Source organism: Grammomys surdaster, unplaced genomic scaffold, assembly GCF_004785775.1.
Source record: "Grammomys surdaster isolate TR1022 unplaced genomic scaffold, NIH_TR_1.0 138, whole genome shotgun sequence".
Classification (NCBI taxonomy): Eukaryota; Metazoa; Chordata; class Mammalia; order Rodentia; family Muridae; genus Grammomys; species Grammomys surdaster.
In genome coordinates this window covers 3615272-3634375 of record NW_021604596.1, presented here as the reverse complement: position 1 = coordinate 3634375, position 19104 = coordinate 3615272, and the positions used below count along the sequence as shown (strand labels likewise).

General features: G+C 47.3%; 1 protein-coding gene across 2 annotated transcripts; it reads left to right on the top strand.

The window, feature by feature from the left end:
- The first annotated feature begins 396 nt into the window (after positions 1–396).
- Positions 397–8793, top strand: Gpr83 (G protein-coupled receptor 83). 2 transcript variants are annotated; one of them, XM_028763315.1, is made up of 4 exons: positions 397–780; positions 4806–4931; positions 6866–6999; positions 8169–8793. In XM_028763315.1, exons 1-4 carry the CDS (start codon positions 397–399, stop codon positions 8791–8793), a joined length of 1269 nt encoding a protein of 422 aa, XP_028619148.1. The 2 variants fall into 2 exon arrangements, with proteins under 2 accessions (XP_028619148.1, XP_028619149.1); XM_028763316.1 differs by lacking the exon at positions 4806–4931.
- The last annotated feature ends 10311 nt before the right edge of the window (positions 8794–19104 follow it).

The following is a 19104-nucleotide window of genomic DNA, read 5'->3' as shown; positions in this document are numbered from 1 at the left end:
GCCCTATAGGCGGAGGCGCTCTGGCTCCTGCGGGAGCAGAGGTATAAAAGTGCTGTGAGCATCGGGTGAGCGCCACCGAGGACCGAGGTGGGTGGCAGTCGGCACGGTCAGGGTCCCTTGGCGTTCCGGAGTTTTCTCTGCGGTCCCGATCCCTCCCCGCCTCCCCGGGGGATCTCGGTTGCCTCCCGAGTCCGAACCTGGCGCTGTCCAGGTTCCCTCGGAGATCGGGACTCCCTCTGTGTTCCGTGCCCCTCGAGCCCCAGGTTCCCTCTGTGGTGCGGACTCCTCTAGCCCGGTGCTCTCAGCGCCCCGCACCCAGCCTCCGTGCACCCAGCCTCCGTGCACCGAGCCCGGCAGGGAGTCCGGCCCTTGTGCCCAGAGCTGCAGTGGCTGGACATGACGGTCCCTTCTGTCCTGCTTCTCTTTCTTCTGTCCTCGGTGCGAGCCACTGAGCAACCGCAGGTCGTCACTGAGCATCCCAGCATGGAGGCAGCCCTGACCGGGCCCAACGCCTCACACTTCTGGGCCAACTACACTTTCTCTGACTGGCAGAACTTCGTGGGCAGGAGACGCTATGGGGCCGAGTCCCAGAACCCTACGGTGAAAGCCCTGCTCATCGTAGCCTACTCCTTCATCATCATCTTCTCGCTCTTCGGCAATGTCCTGGTCTGTCATGTCATCTTCAAGAACCAGCGCATGCACTCAGCCACCAGCCTCTTCATCGTCAACCTGGCAGTGGCAGACATCATGATCACATTGCTCAACACGCCCTTCACTTTGGTAAGGAAAGGTCCTCCCGGGCTCAGACTCTTTTCCTGAGCATCTTTCTATCCTCTCTCCTCCCAACATTCTGTCTCGTCCAGGTCCTCCCCACCTCCAGGCTCTCCCATTCTACTCCTTCACCTTCTCTGTTTAGCCACCTCAGCCTTAGTTTGTGTTCTTGTCTTAATCCTTGAATCTCCTTTCTCTTCTGTCACTAACCAATATTCCTTCCATTTCTGTCTCCCCCTTGCTCTTTCTTTTCCCCTTCATTTCCAAGCCAGAGTTTCTGCAGCTGGTAGAGTCAAGCACCTGCAGTTGGCTCTAACGGACTAACCATTCTCTGTTAATCCTCCTTGGTCACAGGCGATTGGAAGTAGCAAACAGTAGATCAGGCCCCTGAAATGTTAGCAGAGGCTACTATCCTAACCCTCTCTTCAGCCTGTGGAAAACCCACCTCCCACCCATAGGGTGCTGCTGCTGGGTCATTTGAGGTGCAACTGTTAGTTGTCAGTGGATTCTGAAATGTCTTTCTCTGTGCTAGTGGGTTAAGCTGTGTTCCCTCTGTGGCTTGATAGGAAGCCCCAGTGTGAGGCTTGTGCTGTGAGGGCTGGGGCATTTGTGCAGGGGATGCAAGTGGCTCCCTCTCTGGGCCTCTGCTACGTGGTGTTACTGATGTTGCTTCTGTCCCTCAGTGACCATGGATGGTTTGAAACAGTGAGGGTATGGCTGAGCAATGCCAGTTACAGACAGCTTATCTCTACAGTGGAGTCATGCCCTTTTCACCTTATGGAATAATTTGTTATTAACGCTATTAGCCAAGCAGAATCTGTCTATGTACCTTCTATCTATCTATCCATCTATCTATCCATCTATCCATTATCTGTCTACCTCTCACATACAAACAATTGACAGACAACAAAAAGATGGATCACTGTAAGTACTTTGGCCCATGTGAGGTCCTTTTAAATCTTCCATCTTCAAAGGATCCTCATTCTCCTATTCTTCCTTATAAGAACATACTCACATTTTGCAGATAAGGAAACCAAGGCATAGAGACCCTGTCCTTATCCAAGGCTACCTGCAGAGCCAGGAGAACTTGCTCTTTTCACTGGTGTCCACTAAGGCCCCAGAGGGATTTCGGATACTCTTGACCCACGTTCTGCTTCCACTGCTCCAAGACACCAACTTGTCCTATTGCCTTTCAGCTTATACTAACCTATCAGTGGTCATTCAGGGTCCTCTAGGCACTGGCCAAGACATGAGAGCTTCCCAGTAGTCTTCTGTGCCTCCTGGATGCTTAGAAAAGCTGCATCATGGCTCTCCGTAGCTTCTCCCTTGGCTTGTCATCAGAGGATAGGCAAGCTGGAGTGGGTCTTGGCTGTAAGCTGCAAGACTCCAGGGTCTGATCCTGTCACTGTTGTTCAGAGCCAGGCTGCAGGGTCAGATAAGCAGTAGACACAAGAAGGGACAAAGAAGCTGAGACGACTGAGAGCTGAATGCCCCAGGGATCTCCTGTGAGAAGGGACTCTCTGCCCGTCCTATAGGACAAACTGTAACCGCTGGGCTTCGAACCCCACCCATGGCAACTTCCCAGTCCAAGCTCCTTTAGAACTTCTATCTATCTATCTATCTATCTATCTATCTATCTATCTATCTATCTATCATCTATCTATCATCTATCATCTATCTATCTATCTATCATCTATCTATCATCTATCTATCATCTATCAATCTATCTATCATCTATCTATCTATCATCTATCTATCATCTATCATCTATCTATCATCTATCATCTATCTATCATCTATCATCTATCTATCTATCATCTATCTATCTATCTATCTATCTATCTATCTATCTCTATCCATCCATCCAAGGTGTTGCCCTGTGCACACAGGTTGTGAGAACTGGGAGGGAGGGTCTTCAAATCCCTCAGCCTGCTCACCACAGCCTTCCCACTTGGGCGAGGCACTGCCTTTGGCTGCTCGGTGACAGTAACCTCCTCCTGGGCCCCTCTTCCTAGCCACTGTGCCCACTGAAGTCAACATGAAGACTGACCTTGATCATTGAGACAATAACAAACACTTGCTGATGGTTCTGATGACAGAGACATGCAGACAGTGTAGTGAAGCCCAAGGAGGCAGGCCTTCATTCCAACCCACCAGGGCATCAAAGGAGACTTTTAAAAGGATATGCCATTGCAACGGCTCTGCAAGAGCTAGATCTCCCACACAGCACAGAGGGAGCAGGCAGAGCAAAAGAGGAGCCACTGAAGTTCACCTTGTGTTGAGGGAGCACACAGTGGCTGGGAAAAGCTGGGGTTGGTCAGAAAGAGAGGCTGGGCCAGGTTTCCTGCAGCCTCTGTCTGGGTGAGTCTCATGGCAAGCAGCAGTGTTCCACCTGAACAGCCCGAGGGCAAGATCCAGAGAGAAGAGGGTGGGTTCTGGGAGGTGGTGATGGCCCACCTTCTGGGAGGTTTGCTCACTTGCTGATCAGAGGTGAGAGGCAGACAGGTTGAAGATGCCCTGCTTTGTAGCCTCAATGGTTCTTCCCAGTCCCAGGACAAACCCCTGGATCTTCTTCTCCCTGTGGAGATGTAGCCAGACTCGACCCAACTTTCCTGTATACACACCCTGCAAACACCCCACTCCTTGGTTCCCAACAGACCCTGATCCAGGGTTGATGGCTTTTATCCCCGTCTCCACACAGGTAAGCTCTTGCTCATCTTAAACTCCCCCTTGTGCAGTCATAATGGCACTGTAGAGGCTAAGTACGGCATGTTGTACCTACCCTACACCTGTTTTCTATCCTGTATGATTTTTATAACCACGTGTGAAATGGCAAGCCTGCTTCACATGTGCAGGGCTGGAGGCTCAGAAACCCTAAAGTGGGAGTACGTGAGCTGTGCTGAGGAAAGTGTGCTCTACGCTTCAGCACTGAATATTTCTTGGCTGGGAAGGCTGGGAAGCCAGAGAGGATGTTCTTCAGATACCAATGAGAGACATAACTGTGTGTCCTCAAGACTGGCCCATTCTCTGATCCGTCTCTCACCTTCCCATCCACTAAGACGACAGTAGGAAGTGACAGAACCTCTGCTGTGAATCCAGGTAGTAAGAGTACTTCTGTCCAGCTGAGTTGCTGTTTCCATCTCTGCTGACAATCTCTTCCTTTGCCCATTTCACTCCCACCTGGTAGCTCATCCTCCCTGGATCAGACATGCCTTGGTCAGAATTGATGCTCCATTTCTCCTGGGTGCAAGCCATTCCTCACAGGAGCTGCTCTAGGCCTGTGTAAGCACCGAGCCCTATGTGGTGCTGTGGGAGGACCTTGTCTTCCCCAAGGGTCCCATATCTTCTCACTGTAACTTTCACCTTCCCAGATTCTTCTGTCCCAGCTGATCAGCTGCAATATTGGCATAGACATGAGGCTGGGGTGTAGTTCAGTGGTAGATCACTTACACAGTATGTATGGGCTCTGATTTGGAACACACACACACACACACACACACACACACACACACACACACACATCTTCTAAGCACAGTGGACATGTTTTCCCACAAGGCCATGTTCCATTCAGTCAAGAAAGAATTTTATTACACTTAAAAATGCCAGCTTCCCATTTCTAAAAATCGCCTTTTAACAATTTGCTGAGCAATTTCTCCCATCTTTACAGAGTTTATAATAAGCCTTTCAGGTAGAGATTTTGAAGCCAGTTTGTGAAAATGGGAAAACTGAGGTTAAAAGAGTTTATTGGCTAAGGCTGCGCAGAAATAAATAGAGGTAGAATGCCAAGCCCAGAGCCCGTGTTCTTCCCAAACTCTCCTGATACCTGATGGCCCAGGGCCATGACTGAATGAACAAAAATGGGTTATGCTGGGGAAAGCCATGTGGTCCATGGCACAGTAGCTGGAAGATTTCTTGGCTGGGAGAACTGAGAGGTCTCCTGAAGAGATGTTCTTCAAAGACCACTGAGAGGTGAACTGGTACCAGTCAAGGCCTATTGATTCTGTCTGTCCCCAACGTCTGTATTTTACCCACAGGTCCGATTTGTGAACAGCACATGGGTGTTTGGGAAGGGCATGTGTCATGTCAGTCGCTTTGCCCAGTACTGTTCTCTACATGTCTCAGCACTGACCCTGACAGCTATTGCTGTGGACCGTCACCAGGTGAGAGCACCTGTCCCCAGCATCACCCTCCCCTCTCTGTCTGTGCCTGCCTGGTGGGAATACTACCATCATGGTCTGTAGGGAATACTCTCAGGACAGTGACTCATTCAGCCTCGCTGCCAGCGTGTGTGCTTGTCTCCTTGTCGATCAGTTTGGGCAAGGACATGAGGAATGTTAAACCCTTTGGTAGTTGCAAACAGTTATTTCCACTTGGTTGTTGACAGGAAGGCTCTCGGCTGGTTCCTGTCTCTGAATGTAATGAATTACTTTGGGGGTAGAAAAGCAAACACAGAAAATCACGGATGGAAACAAAGAAGCAAATAACTGCAGGTCAGAGAAGGCTTCAGGTGGGATATGGAGAGTCTCTGGCCCAGACAGTGTAGGAGGAATACAAGCCAGGAGCAGGTAGGGTTGGTAGCACCGGAGTAAGCATTTTCGGTAGTAGCCCATAGGTGGTAGGAACTCAAAGAGATTCTAAGGTCATCCCTTTTGCAAGGGGCCAACTCTGGGCCAGGTATATTGCACACACAAACTCCACAATCCATAAGCACGTATTTCTGAATATTCAGTGGTTCTCAACCTTCCTAATGTGTGGCCCTTTAATGCAGTTTCTCATGTTGTGGTAACCCCCAACCATAAAATTATTTCATTGCTATTTCATAACTATAATTTTGCCGGTGAGCAGTGTCTCAGCTTAAAAGGCCATCAGAATCATGTGTTTTCTGATGGTCATGACCCACAGGTTGAGAATCACTGGATTAGACCATGTTAAAAATTAGGAAACAGACTCAGAAATGCACACACTTTCCCATGATCATGTGGACAAGATGGCCACATTAGGTCTAACATCTATCTGGCTCCAAGATCATGCTCTTATCACTTGACTGTCCTGCTCTGTGATGATTTAAACAGACCCACAAAGCAAGTATCCCCAAGCTAAAGAGAATCTAGTTTGCTCTGAGATGACCCACGAGGCACGATATGGTGCAATAGAGAACTAGCTCCAAAGACCCACACTCAAAGGCCCCATTCAACGTGAGGAATGACTTTCTAATAAAAATAAATGTTCAAAGTGGACAGAGCTCCCTAGGACACAGCGTCCCATGTCACCAGCCACAGCTAAGTGCATCTGGCGACAACTTTAAAAGAGTGTTCTTGAAGGAATTTGCACATCAGTTGAGGGATGGACTGCCCAAATTTGAGCTCACTATATTCCCTGATCATGTTAGAATCAGGTCTTCCTATAGTGAAGGTGTGTCATGGGCAGCTGAGGAAAGCTTGCACACAACTATTCCTTACCTCTCGTTAGCCTCCACCAATTCAATCAGAGATCTGGGGTACCTCTGCCCCAGATTCTAGACTCACAAGTGGAAATGCTTTTAAATTTCTACCATTATTTAAGCTTCTTAGAAGAGTTGATTGGCTGGAGCACAATATCAATTCCAAGACACATTTTGGCCCCATGTCTGTGATACTGGTTCCCTTTTAAGTGTGTGGAAATCAGTGTGGGTTGGAATTTAGTAATGGCTTTAGTGGGTGGCATCAAATCATCCACCCACTCTTCTTGCAGTGGGTGACAAGAGATTGCTCCTTATGGTCAGAACCCTCCCTACTGTCCAGGGTCTGGAGCCAGAGAAAGATGGTCAGGCCTTGAGGAGGTGGGGCTGAGCTTGAGTCCCTCCTCCTCACCCCACCCTGCTCTTTTGACTTGCAAGAGGCCTTGGGAACTTCCAGGAGCCAGAGAGTCCACATGACACCCTCTTCCCATCCCTGGAGTTGAGCTGTGGTCAGAGTGACCTCCCTCTAACTCTCCGGCTGCCTAGTGCCATGCAGGCACCACTAAGAGGTGTAAAGGGTGCTCACCCTTTGATAAGTGGGACCTGGTTCTTACCTGCTTTCACCTTCAGCTGTGGGACCTCTCACATGTTTTCCAGGTCATCATGCATCCCTTGAAGCCCCGGATCTCCATCACCAAGGGTGTCATCTATATTGCTGTCATCTGGGTCATGGCTACCTTCTTCTCTCTGCCACATGCTATCTGCCAGAAACTGTTTACCTTCAAGTACAGGTGAGAAGTGTTAGTTGGAGTAGCCTGGGGCTCAAGGGAGAGTGCCATGCTGGCCTTCTCCAGAATAGACCCAGCCTACAGTCACTGGGACTAAACAGGAGGCCCCCTCTGGATATGACTCTTGCTGTCAGGTGCACCTGCCTCATAAGCTGTTCTTGCCAGTTCTCATCCTGTCGTCTTCGCCCATGCTGAGTCTCTTTTCAACCCAACCTTGCTTTCTAGGCTATTTGTAGGACAAGGCCGTAGTTACCAGGTTCTGCCACCAGGGGGCGTATGCTCACACAGATGCCCACTCGGCCCTGTTTAAAAATAAGCAAGAATTCCTGTCTCACAGAACTTAGAAAGAAAATAGGCATGAGTATATGCTTCTGAGGCAGGATTCCCTATCTCCCCCACTGCCCAGTTTGGTCCTTAACATATGCTCTTACCAAATGAGAAACTCCTTCTTTCAAACACTCAGTTAAAAACAACAACGAAAACCACAGTCTACTTTATAACAGCCTGTCTCCACGGCAGACTGCACAGGAGGAAGAGCTATCTCATTTTGAACTCATGATCTCTTTGAGTTGGTCCCTAACTCCACCTCCACACTACAAACCTGCAGTACGTATTCACCAACGGTGAACCAAAGGAGGGAACATTGAGTGGTTTTGGCATCTTATAGCTTTCCACTGGGAAGCAGCTGCCTTCCTCTGTTTCTTTCCAGAATGTGTAAGGAAATTAGTGAGGCCTAGACCCGGCGAGGCACGTGTACTTTACCACCTGCTCTCCTGACCTCCCATTTGTTCTAATGGTCGTTCTTTGGGGTGATAACTGACCATGAAGAAAGAGCTGGTTTCCTGAGCAGAAACATTGCTGCTTCATTCCTTCATTGGTCCATTCATTCATCATTCATTCATTCATTTGTTCATTGACTATCCATGGACTCACCATGTCCAAGGGATAATGCCAGGTTCAGGGCACACAGAGTCTGGAGTCTTCCTGGCCTCTATAAAATGTTCGATGGAGAAACTGAAGCATGATGGGATGATTAGGCCACAGTACCAAGAAGACTGTGACAGATTGCCCAGGCCTTACGTAGGGAGGCCAGCATTCCTCCATAGGAAGTGGTAGTACTGACTCCCCCACCCATAGCAGCCATCTTCCTTTTTTCCTCTCTCTCGGCTCAGTGAGGACATTGTACGCTCCCTCTGCCTGCCGGACTTCCCAGAGCCAGCTGACCTCTTCTGGAAGTACCTGGACCTGGCCACCTTCATCCTGCTCTACCTACTTCCCCTCTTCATCATCTCAGTGGCCTATGCTCGTGTGGCCAAGAAGCTGTGGCTCTGTAACACCATCGGTGACGTGACCACAGAGCAGTACCTCGCCCTGCGACGCAAGAAGAAGACCACCGTGAAGATGCTGGTACTTGTGGTAGTCCTCTTTGCCCTCTGCTGGTTCCCCCTCAACTGCTATGTCCTCCTCCTGTCCAGCAAGGCCATTCACACCAACAATGCCCTCTACTTTGCCTTCCACTGGTTTGCCATGAGCAGCACTTGTTATAACCCCTTCATCTACTGCTGGCTCAATGAGAACTTTAGGGTGGAGCTAAAGGCATTGCTGAGCATGTGCCAAAGGCCACCCAAGCCTCGGGAAGACAGGATGCCCTCCCCAGTTCCTTCCTTCAGGGTGGCATGGACAGAGAAGAGCCATGGTCGGAGGGCTCCACTAGCTAATCACCACATGCCCTCTTCCCAGTTCCAGACTGGGAAGACAGATCTGTCCTCTGTGGAACCCATTGTGGCCATGAGTTAGGGAAAGCTGGAAGCGGTGGGGGAGGGTTCTGTCCTCACATTGACCAGATGCTCACAGAGTCCACAGAAGCAGTGAGATGCTTGGGTTCCTAGAAACCTGTCCAGCCCCATCTGATTTGCAAACCTTCTAGAAGATGCCATGAGGTGTTATGTGTAGATCTTTGAGCAAGCGCTCTGGAAGCCACCTCAGCTCCAACAGAGGCTGGTCCAGTCAACCACCTCCAATTGTCTAACATCTGCCACCTTGCCCTTCCTACTGCTGAGCACCCACAGGGGGACCTGAGTCATTCTGTTGGTGGGCTTGACCCATGTGCTCAGAAAAGAACTTTACTAGCCAGGGAGAACAGGCACAAAAGCTTTCTGAAGTCACTGGAGCAAGTGTAATCACACAGCTTCAATGGCCTTGGGTCTATCTATGGCCAGACAGGACCCATTTTGGTTTCTTAAAATAAAGAGAAATTAGTATTGCCATTTTGAAAAGTTCAGAAAAGTGAAGAAATGAATTCAGCCCATCAATTTGTAAACAAGAAAGTAATGCCTGTTAATATGCTGTGAATTTATCTGCTCTCTCTCTCTCTCTCTCTCTCTCTCTCTCTCTCTCTCCATTTGTACTTTTAAAATCCTGAACTACACATTTAGATTGTAATAATTAGCAAGAAACTGGGATATATCAGAGTACTATTGACTTCTTCCATGATGACTGGGGTCCCTCAGCAGACAGAAGAGGGGAGAGAAGAGAGCAAGGTGAGGGTCGACTATCTTGTAACTAGCGATGGGTGGGGCCTGGCCCTCTCCTAGGTTACCATCAAGATAAGCAGTACACAAGGGAACTGGGAGGTTGGATCCCTTCCCCCGACCCCCAGAAACAAGAAGAGGTGAATCACTGTTCTTTTTTAATGGACGATGAGAGACTTGCCTTCCAATAAGCTGGAAATAATTGTGCTTCGACACCTCATCTGCCTGAGCTGTCTAGACAGGGCATTTTTCTATGTTGTCTGAATGATGAAATTTTTTTTCCACACCAGTTCCTGAGAGAAGATTTCCCTGTCTACATCACTTGAGAAATTCATGTGTCATATTTTTTCAAAACTTACTGGCTTCTTAAAGCAACTTTAATCCTTAAGGACCCTTTTGTCAGAGAAATCTCATTCCAGGTAGCCAGCGATTTCATCATCTTCTATATAGTTGCGACGACTCTCAGTGTCACCCACTGACAGATGTGTCAGGCAGAACGGACTCTAATCCCCATGCCCAGAGTGGTGACTGCTGCTGTGTTAACTTCGGATCCCCACCTCCTCACAGAACCATCAGGGAGACAAAGCATCTTTGTGGAGCTGAGAGGGAAAGTGAGACTTGAGGAAAGAGAGGCTCACCTAAGACTCATTTGCTAACTGAAGCACAATTTGGTCAAGTCTGATTCTCTGTAACAAACCTGAGGGGTTTCTTAAACTAGTCTATTCATGGGAGTATTAGAAAATTTCCAAGATTTAAAAAAAAAAAGTCATCTACAGAACAGCAGACTTTTTAAGGAAAACTGTCTTAGAGAGGGTAGAAGGAGATTTCCAAATATAAAGTGAGTTTTTGAGGTCACCACTTCTGCATCTGTCCTGATCTCTGTAATGCCAGCTAGTACCTGTGAGCTGCATCTTTCATGTGGCCAAGGAGAGTCAGGGTACTAACCTGAGGACAGGCAGCAGCAACACACAGTGTGTCTTCCCCGGGGAATTGTGAAGAGCTTCAGTCACAGTTCCCTGAGGGAAGCTGAAGACAGCACCCTGTCACAGTCAGCCCTTAGGTCTGCACCTCCTGTGGGTCCCTTCCCCAAGCTCCCTGTATTCGTCTGAGCAGATGGAACTGGTAACAGTGACTGTGGTCTTTGTGAAGCCCGAGTTTTTCTAATATGCTGAATAGTGTGCTTTATTGTCACTGTAGGCGCAATAAAACCTCTCCTGTGTGCAGGCTGTACTTCTTGGACTGGTGACCATGTCACAGATGGTAACCTTTAAAACAGGATTGACATGGATTATCTGAGGAGTGCCTGGAGATTCTCCATGCTAAGCCCAGGGTTTTATCTTAGAAAGCCTGGGCACAGTGAAGGTTTAGAGAGCGTGGTGAGACCTCTGACTCCTCATCAGGAGCTGCCATGTCCCCTCCTTGGTGGTGATACACCCGTGATGTTTGCTTGAGCCCTGAGCTACACTTATCCCTGGTGATTTGGGAGGAAGCAAAGCTGTTGCTGGAGCCTGGAGCCTCTCAGTAGCAGTACTCAGTAGACACAGCCTCCCCGTGTGTGCTGTGATTGATGCCGTACCTAGGCCTGGAGTGCCACCATAGTGGATAACCTGATGCCATTTCATGCAAGGCTAAAGTCAGTTTTAAAGACAGATGTAAATGAGGGTGATCTGATGACCCAGAAGGAAATTTGAAAGAAACACAAGAGATGAGAGACAGGAACTCAGATTTGTGGATGTTTCCTCATGTCGTAGATGCATGAGCCTTCAAGCTTATGCCCTCACCCTCCCTACCTTCTCTGGAGTGGGCATCAGTATTTCTCAGAAGAGAAAATGGAGGCTCAGCAAACTTAGATCGCTTTCTGAAAATCACAGTCTAAACTGAAAAATATTACCTAGGAGGTCAAGTTCTATGAAAACATGAAAAACAATCATGTTTTTATTTTAATCCCATATTCTCCAAATTTTCTTGTTGGAAAGTTTTTATTTGGGTGATGAAATATGTTAGCAACCCTAAAAACTAGGGCTTGATTTACATATTTTGCAACATGCTTGAGCGAGTCTTAAGGCCTCCACAGATAGAGGTCAGGGAATCAGGAGTTATGCAGCATGGCCAGGCAAAATTATCCCCATGTTGCTGGTACCTCTGAGACCTTGGCAAGTTGCTAAGGTCAGGAACCGTCTTGAGCCTCAAGGTTCTAGGGTTGCTTGGAAAACTGCAAATCTACTATTGCCAGTCTGAGCCTGTTGAGATATTCCACCAAGACCTCCCTGGTGGTGTGAGCCTGTTGAGCAATCTTTTTTGATTGGATTTAGATTCCTGTAAGAGACACACCTCTGGGTGTGTGTATCTATGAGGGTGTTTCCAGAGAGGATTTACTGTGGAAGAAAAATCCACCCTGTTGGTGGGTCAAGCATAATCCGTTGGGTGTGGGGACTGGACTGATTACAGAGGGGAAAGGAGAAAGCTATCGGAGTGCCAGCATTCCCCCTTCTCTACTTCCTGGTCAGTGTGCTGAGATGTGGCCAAGCAGCTCTCATTACCTTGGAGCAATGTGCTGCCATGACTTTGCAACACTCATGGGCTATATACTAAAACCATGAGGCAAAGAGAAAGCCTTCCTTAAATTACTTGTGTCAAGTATCTGGCTACTGCAAGAAACAAAGTAACAAATGCAGAGCCCACCCTGGCTGGCTGGCACCGAGGGATCTGAGAAAACCAGAAGCAGGTCTGTCTCAGAGCATAGGGTGAAGGTACAAGAAAGACTCATGCTCTCAGGGTCTGGCGCTGGAGAGACAGTGGTCAGCATCTTGATTTAGCATCTCCGCGCACCTCTATGGACAATTCTCTCTCATCTCATTTCAAGGAGTAGTTAGGGAAGAGAGAGAGAAACAGAGTTAGAGGAGAGGGGAGAGGGAGGGAGGGAGGGAGGGAGGATGGGAAAGGTGCAAAGCTGAATGCAGTTTTGAAAACACACAAAACAGTCGTATTTAACATGAGCAAAGCCTGGGCTAGGTCTCTCCCCGAGTCCTAGTAAACTGTCTCACAGACTGTGTGCTATTTGCAGGTTCTTAGGGGCAAAGTGGCTGATTTCAACAACCTCTCCTTTTCTCCTGTTTCCAGCCTAGCAGGGACCATTGTCGAACTGGTAGAGAATTTAAGGCACTTGACTTGCATATGAGGAGGCAGCAAAGGCATTGCTGACATTGAAAGGCCCTGAAGGGTGGGGGGGGAGGGGACACCCCCCCCCACTCAAGCCACCCAATGACTCACAAAACACCAATCTTGATGCAACCAGCAAGAGGTTTATTTCGGGGTAATCAACCCGTTGAGATCAAGACCCATAACCCACACAGGGGCAGAGGAGCTTCGACCCTTAGCTTGGAGAGTGTAGGATATTTAAAGGAAAAAAAAAAACACAAACTAGGGGGAGCACTGGGGAGTACCAATGGAAAGTCCCAGTCTATTATTCAGTGTGTGACAGGGTTCAAGAAACAATCATGGGATAGTACAGGTATTTTCTCAAGACTCAATCTTATTCAACCATATCATCTACTTTGTGGTCAGCCAAGTTCTTGGAGCACAAAGCCCCAGAGCTAGCTGACCCGCTCTCTTGGCTCTAGTCTGCTAGAAGTAAAAATTCTCTTAACCCTTCAACGTGTGGCTCATGAATTATCACAGTTGGGAGAAGGGTTGGTCTCAAGACGGGATATATACCACAGGGCTAAATATGGGTTTACCTTTGGTTTAGGTTTAGGTTTGGTTTAGGGTTTACAAGGGTTTACCTTTGGTTTAGGCAGCAGGTTCAAGGATGTCTATTGTGTATTGAAAGAAATTCATCAAATCAGTAACCACATCGCCAAGAGGAGGTCATACCTGGATACCTGCTTAGAGTGTGCCATAGACCAAGGACTGCAATTACTCTAGTCCTGACCCTGTGGCCTACCCACCACCAAACCCACCACCAAAGGGCCCAAACAGAAAGCCAATAAAAACGGGGAGCCAGAGGCCCAGGCCTCCACCTTTCTCCCCTGTTCTTTCCAATCAGGTTACACCTACATCTGGATCATTACAATATACAAGTCAATCACATTGTTTCTCACAAGGCCCAGGGCTCTATCAGAAGAGGACCCTGTAAAAAGTGTGAGAGCCAGAGTCATTGAAACAGTGTTTCTGATGGGCAGTGGTGGCACACGCCTTTAATCCCAGCACTTGGGAGGCAGAGGCAGGTGGATTTCTGAGTTCCAGGACAGCCAGAGCTACACAGTGAAACCCTGTTTCGAAAAACAAAAACAAAACAAAAGAAACAGTGTTTCCCACAGCAGATCAGTTATAGAATTCCTCACAGTGGTTCTAACAGTATGCACAAGTCCTGTGCAGGATAGAGCCTGGCAGAATCCCTGTATGGAGTCAGAAGAAAGTCAGAAAGTTCCACTCCTAGCTAAGGAGCTACTGGCAACTGATAGCTCGTAAGGGAGAGTGAGAATTGTTTTAAGAGAATGACCGTGGTTGGTCGACCACGCTCCCTCCAGGGGAGATATATGTACTTTCCAGGAGCATATGGGAAACATGGATTGGATTTCATGGCTTTTTTTTTTTAAGTTAAAGGGAGGTATAGGGAGGTTTGAAATTCTCAAAGAATTAATAAAACTATTTTAAATAGGCAAGTAGAGCTCATTGCCATAACAACAAGGACAGAACAATTATTTTTTTTCTTCTCAAAACAAATCCTCCTTGCTTGGGGTTGAAGCACATCTCTTCTTTGCTTGTCTGTTCTTTAGCGCCACACCTATGGCATCTCTTTTTGAGTGCCTTCTTGCTACCTTCTCCAAGGTGAGCCTAGCCACCTCCTAGTGTCCTCTGTCTTGGTCTGTTTCCTTATTTTGAAACATTCCATACCCACCCCCTCCCAAGAGAAGGTGCTTAGCAGCTCATATATTTTTTGAGACCTTATTTGTCTGAAAATGTGCTTAAGTTCATACTTAATCAGTAGTGTGTCTGAATTTAGGTAATGGGTTAAAATAATTTTCTCTTGCAATTTTGAAAGCATTTGAATTAGTTTTAAATTACTGCTATAACAAATTACCACAGTCTTCGTGGCTTAAACAACAAAATTGCTCATCTTCTGGTTGTGCAGGGCTTCACAGTTGCACAGTCTGACACACATGGGGGAGGGGCTGTCTTTCCACTTGTCCCAAGTGAGGCCTCCTGGTCTTTGTGGCTTCCAGAGGCCACAGGCATTCCTTGGCTTATTGCCTCCTCCCTCACTCCAGGCTGAAGCCAGCAGCATTGCATCTGAGCTTCTCCCAGGACCACACTCCCCTGGGGCTCTTTATGAGCTGCTGCCTTACCGTCTTTTCAGGATTGTGTAATTATATTCTACCCACCTAGGTAATCCAGGATGCTCAGAATCTTTAGTCCATTTGCAAAGATAGCTCACCTCATCCTGAACATACTTACAAGGCTGAAGGGCGGGCATTTGGGGGGATGGCTATTGTTCTGTCTACAAGGCTCCATTGTCTCCTATTCCAAAACCTCATACTTTCTTTTCTCTCTATGCCACTCAAGAATGGATGTTAGAGCCAGTTTCTGTGGCTCCCCAAGGATGTGTTGTGGTGTAGGCTCACTGTTTTCAAGAAAGGAGGGGCTTCAGGGGCATAAGCCGCTTTCCTGCTTGTAATCTGCCAGCTGTTTAGTATCCCAACTATGATTGGCAGCTCAGAAACCAGTCACAGAACCAACTCGTGAGTGCACAGGAGCCCAGCTCGCCTGACCCCATAATCTCAGAAGTCCAGTCGGGTGGAGGAAACGCTGCTTAGCCTTTCCACCATGAGTGCCAACGCCTCCTCATCCAGCAGTGCTGTCCTGATCCTCAGTGCCCTCAAAATTCATGAAAGAAGGCAAACTCCAGACCAATTTTCTTGGAAGTGTATAGCCTGCTTTCACTTGAGGGAAAAATTTGTTTTTTTATAGCTTGAGTACATTGTCCCCCATAGACTGATTTGTGGTGGAAGCTTGGCTCTCTAAGCAGCAATGTCTCCAGGTGACGAGACCATGAGGGCCCAGATCTTATGAAGGATTAAACCATCAGTGTATTCACAAATGAACAGACTACAGGGAGGCAGTAGACACTGCAGAGGTGGGACCAAGTTGGACAAAGAATGTCACTAGGGGCACAGTCCTGAAGAGTGTGAGCTGTGTCCAGGCCTTTGCACTCACTCTTGGCCTCCTCAATGCCATGAGGTGGGCAGCTCTCTCTGCCATGGGCTCCTGGTTCTGCCCCACTACCGGTCCCAAAACAACAGAACCAAGTAGCATGGGAGGTGGGGATGCATTGTAAAACACTGCAAACATGGGTCAAAATATTTTCTTCTTAAATTATTTTTCATGGGTGTTTTACCACACCAAGGGAAAGCTGTAACAATGCTTTTCCAAGGTTGAAATATAAAAGCAATTTGTCATAAGAATCAGACAGATTTTCAGGATTAATGGGGCTGAGGTTTGGATGCTTTATAAACAGAGCCACCTTGAAAGGGAGTGCTCAGTTACTGTGTTGATGTGCTAGGGGCCATCCCTGCTGGCCATCACTCAGCACTTGGAGAGGAAGTCTCTGTCACAGTTGCCATGGGTGAGGCAGCTTCCTCCAACCCAGGGTCCACGGGAAGAGCTCTTTGACCTGAACACAGCTGTGCCTTCATAAAGCTCGCTCTGCCCTCTAAATTTCATGATTGCCTTCCATTCCAAAACATGTTGACACACATATCACTGATTGTGAAGGAGTCTAGAACACAGGGGTGGTTTTTTGTTTTTGTTGGGTTTTGTTTTGTTCCCAGCTCTTTAGTATAAAAAGGCAGTAGGACTGGCTATCAGATAAGTCAGTCTAAAATATTCGACATTACAGAGATTAATAGAAAATAATTTCTTTGGAAGCTTGAGACTTACTAAGCATAACGACATATGGCTGGCATTTGGGAAGGTGAGGTACAAATGTTGTCAATTCACGGCAAACCTGGGCTACAAAGAGACTTCAGGGCTAGCCCAGGGAATTTAACTCCTCAAGGAGCAGTGGCAGTTTAACATGCTATGGTTTGCATCTGTGCCCTCCAGAGGCTCATGTGTCACAGTTGATCTCAGTGGCTCCAGTGCTCTCTGGAGATGGAAACCTTTAGGAGGCGGGGCCTAATGGAAGGAACTTAGGACATTAGAAACAGGGGCACCAGTTCCCTCTCTTAGATTTTTCTTTTTCTCCTTCTCTTTTCTTTCTTCCTTTCTTCTTTCTTTTTTTGGGGAGGGGAAGTTAGTTTTAGTTTTTTAAGACAGGGTTTCTCTGTGTAGCCTTAGCTGCCCTGGAACTCGTGCTGTAGACCAGGCTGCCCTTGAACTTATAGAGATCTGCCTGCCTATGCCTCCCAAGTGCCAGGATTAAAGACATATTGCCACCACCACCACCTGACTTCTTGTATATTCTTGTCTTTGTTCTAGAATGATCTATTTTCATAAGAGAAATGGCTCCATTCATTGGAAAAATTGTAAGCATCAATTATTGGAATGCTAGGTGTGCCCTTTCCTACTGGAATATCATTGCTTCTAGGGCCTTTCAGGTGTCAGAGCACATAGCTGTGTTTCCACATCCATGCCTGGTACTGGGTTGCACATGGGCTCATCCTGAGGTTCTCAGTTCCGTCCCACTACCAAGCGATCATTCCAGCAGTGGCTTTTGCAAAGCAGAAATACTGATTTTTAACAAAGTTTGGTTTACCAAATTTCTTTTAGTACGTAACACTTTAAATGTTGTAAGTGCTGTTACTATTTTTATTAAGTCAATAGAGTCATGAGGCAAATATCGTTTCAAATGTTTACATTCAAAAACCAAAATGCTCAGTGTAAGAACTGCAGCCTGACCTTTGTCCTCCGCCAGGACTCTGTGCTGCCTTAGCTGACACCTGCAGGGGCAGCGTGATCCAGGACGACAGCCTCCCGCCCTCTGGATCATGTTGTAATTGGTTTCTACTCTGACATCCGTCAGTACACTCTTGAGTGTTCCTACTTGATCCCTAGTCAGGGATGAGTCAAAGAGAGGAAAGGGAGAGAGAACTCTTAGTGGAATGACTTCATCTCCCTGGTGTAGACAGGCAGTTATTTTGTGGATACTTTGGTGGCTCTGTGGAGACTTCTCATGGCCTCTTCTAGCCACAGAAACAACATATATGTTTGAGTCCCTGAAACATTCTGTCCTTAGCTTCTCGTTCAGTAAGGATGCTTTCCATAAACTCCCCGTGCAAAAAGTGGGTGAGCCACTAGGATTCCCCAACCCAGCTCTGTCTTTACCCACATGTAATCCATATTTACAGATGGTTAGCATTTGGCCGTTCTTCACTCAGATGATTCCAACAGAGCAGCTTTCTCTTTGCTACATCACCAAAGCAGTGATGACTTTACCCAACCTGCTTTGATTGCCCTGAGAAGAATCAGATGCATGCTCACAATGGTCCAATGCTGGGCTTTCTAGCCTTGTTTCTGCTGTGTGGTAGAAAGGACTCATTCTTCCAACACTGAGTCTGATCTTGTTCTAGACACCTTCTCTCACACTAAGAGTCTCCCCTTCCCTTACTGTGGCTACTGAATTGTGTTAAATGATCTTTGCCAGTGACTAGACAGTTTGTTTTCTCCTTTATTTTATGGACATGGAATATTGTAAGATCCTGACCCTTGGTCAGTGGTACTTACTTCGAGATGCCCCCGAGTGAGACACTGAGATGCAGATGGATGCAAAAGCAAGAGGTTTATTTTCCCAAATGTTGGGGCTGACCTTCAGTTAGTCCCTCAAGGGGAGGTGACTAGAAGGCAACCCCAAATGGCTATTACAAGCAGTTTTTATATTTTTTAGGGGCACAGGTTACATCAGCAAGGTTACAGTTCAAACTTATTGGCTAAGCATATTATTGGCTAGCAAGCATGACATGCATTTGAACTCTACCTGGGACTTTTCAGTCAGTACATTCAGAGAATTTTTTACTCATCAATGTTCCTGTGGGTGTAGAGTGGAACCTGGCCTAGCCCTGACTCGAGGAAGGAAGTTGCAACTTGGCCTAGCCTTGACCCGAGGCAGGTGGGTGTAAGGCTGGCGAAAAATCCCAATACCCCTTAATTATCACACTCATGGAGCTGTATTATACAGATCTGTGGGTGAGCACATGGCCACAAGGACTGAACCTTGTAGAACATATCTAGTTCTTTTCTTTTTTATGTGCATTGGTGTTTTGACTGCATGTATGTCTGTGTGAGCGTGTCAGATCCCCTGTAACCAGAGTTTCAGACAGTTGTGAGTCTGTATGTGGGTGCTGGGGTGCTAGGAATTGAACCGGGTCCTCTGGAAGAGTAGCTAGTGCTCTTACCCATTGAGCCATCTCTTCAGCACCCTATACCTAGTTCTTGGTTGGCTGTTTTTTTATTTTTTTCTTTAAAAAATATAATTAATGAATATAATATCATTAATAACAATTGTTATCTATAGTCAGTACCAGAAACAGGCTTCTTCAGTGGAGTCATGCTGCCTTCGGACATTGAGGTTTCTTTGCTC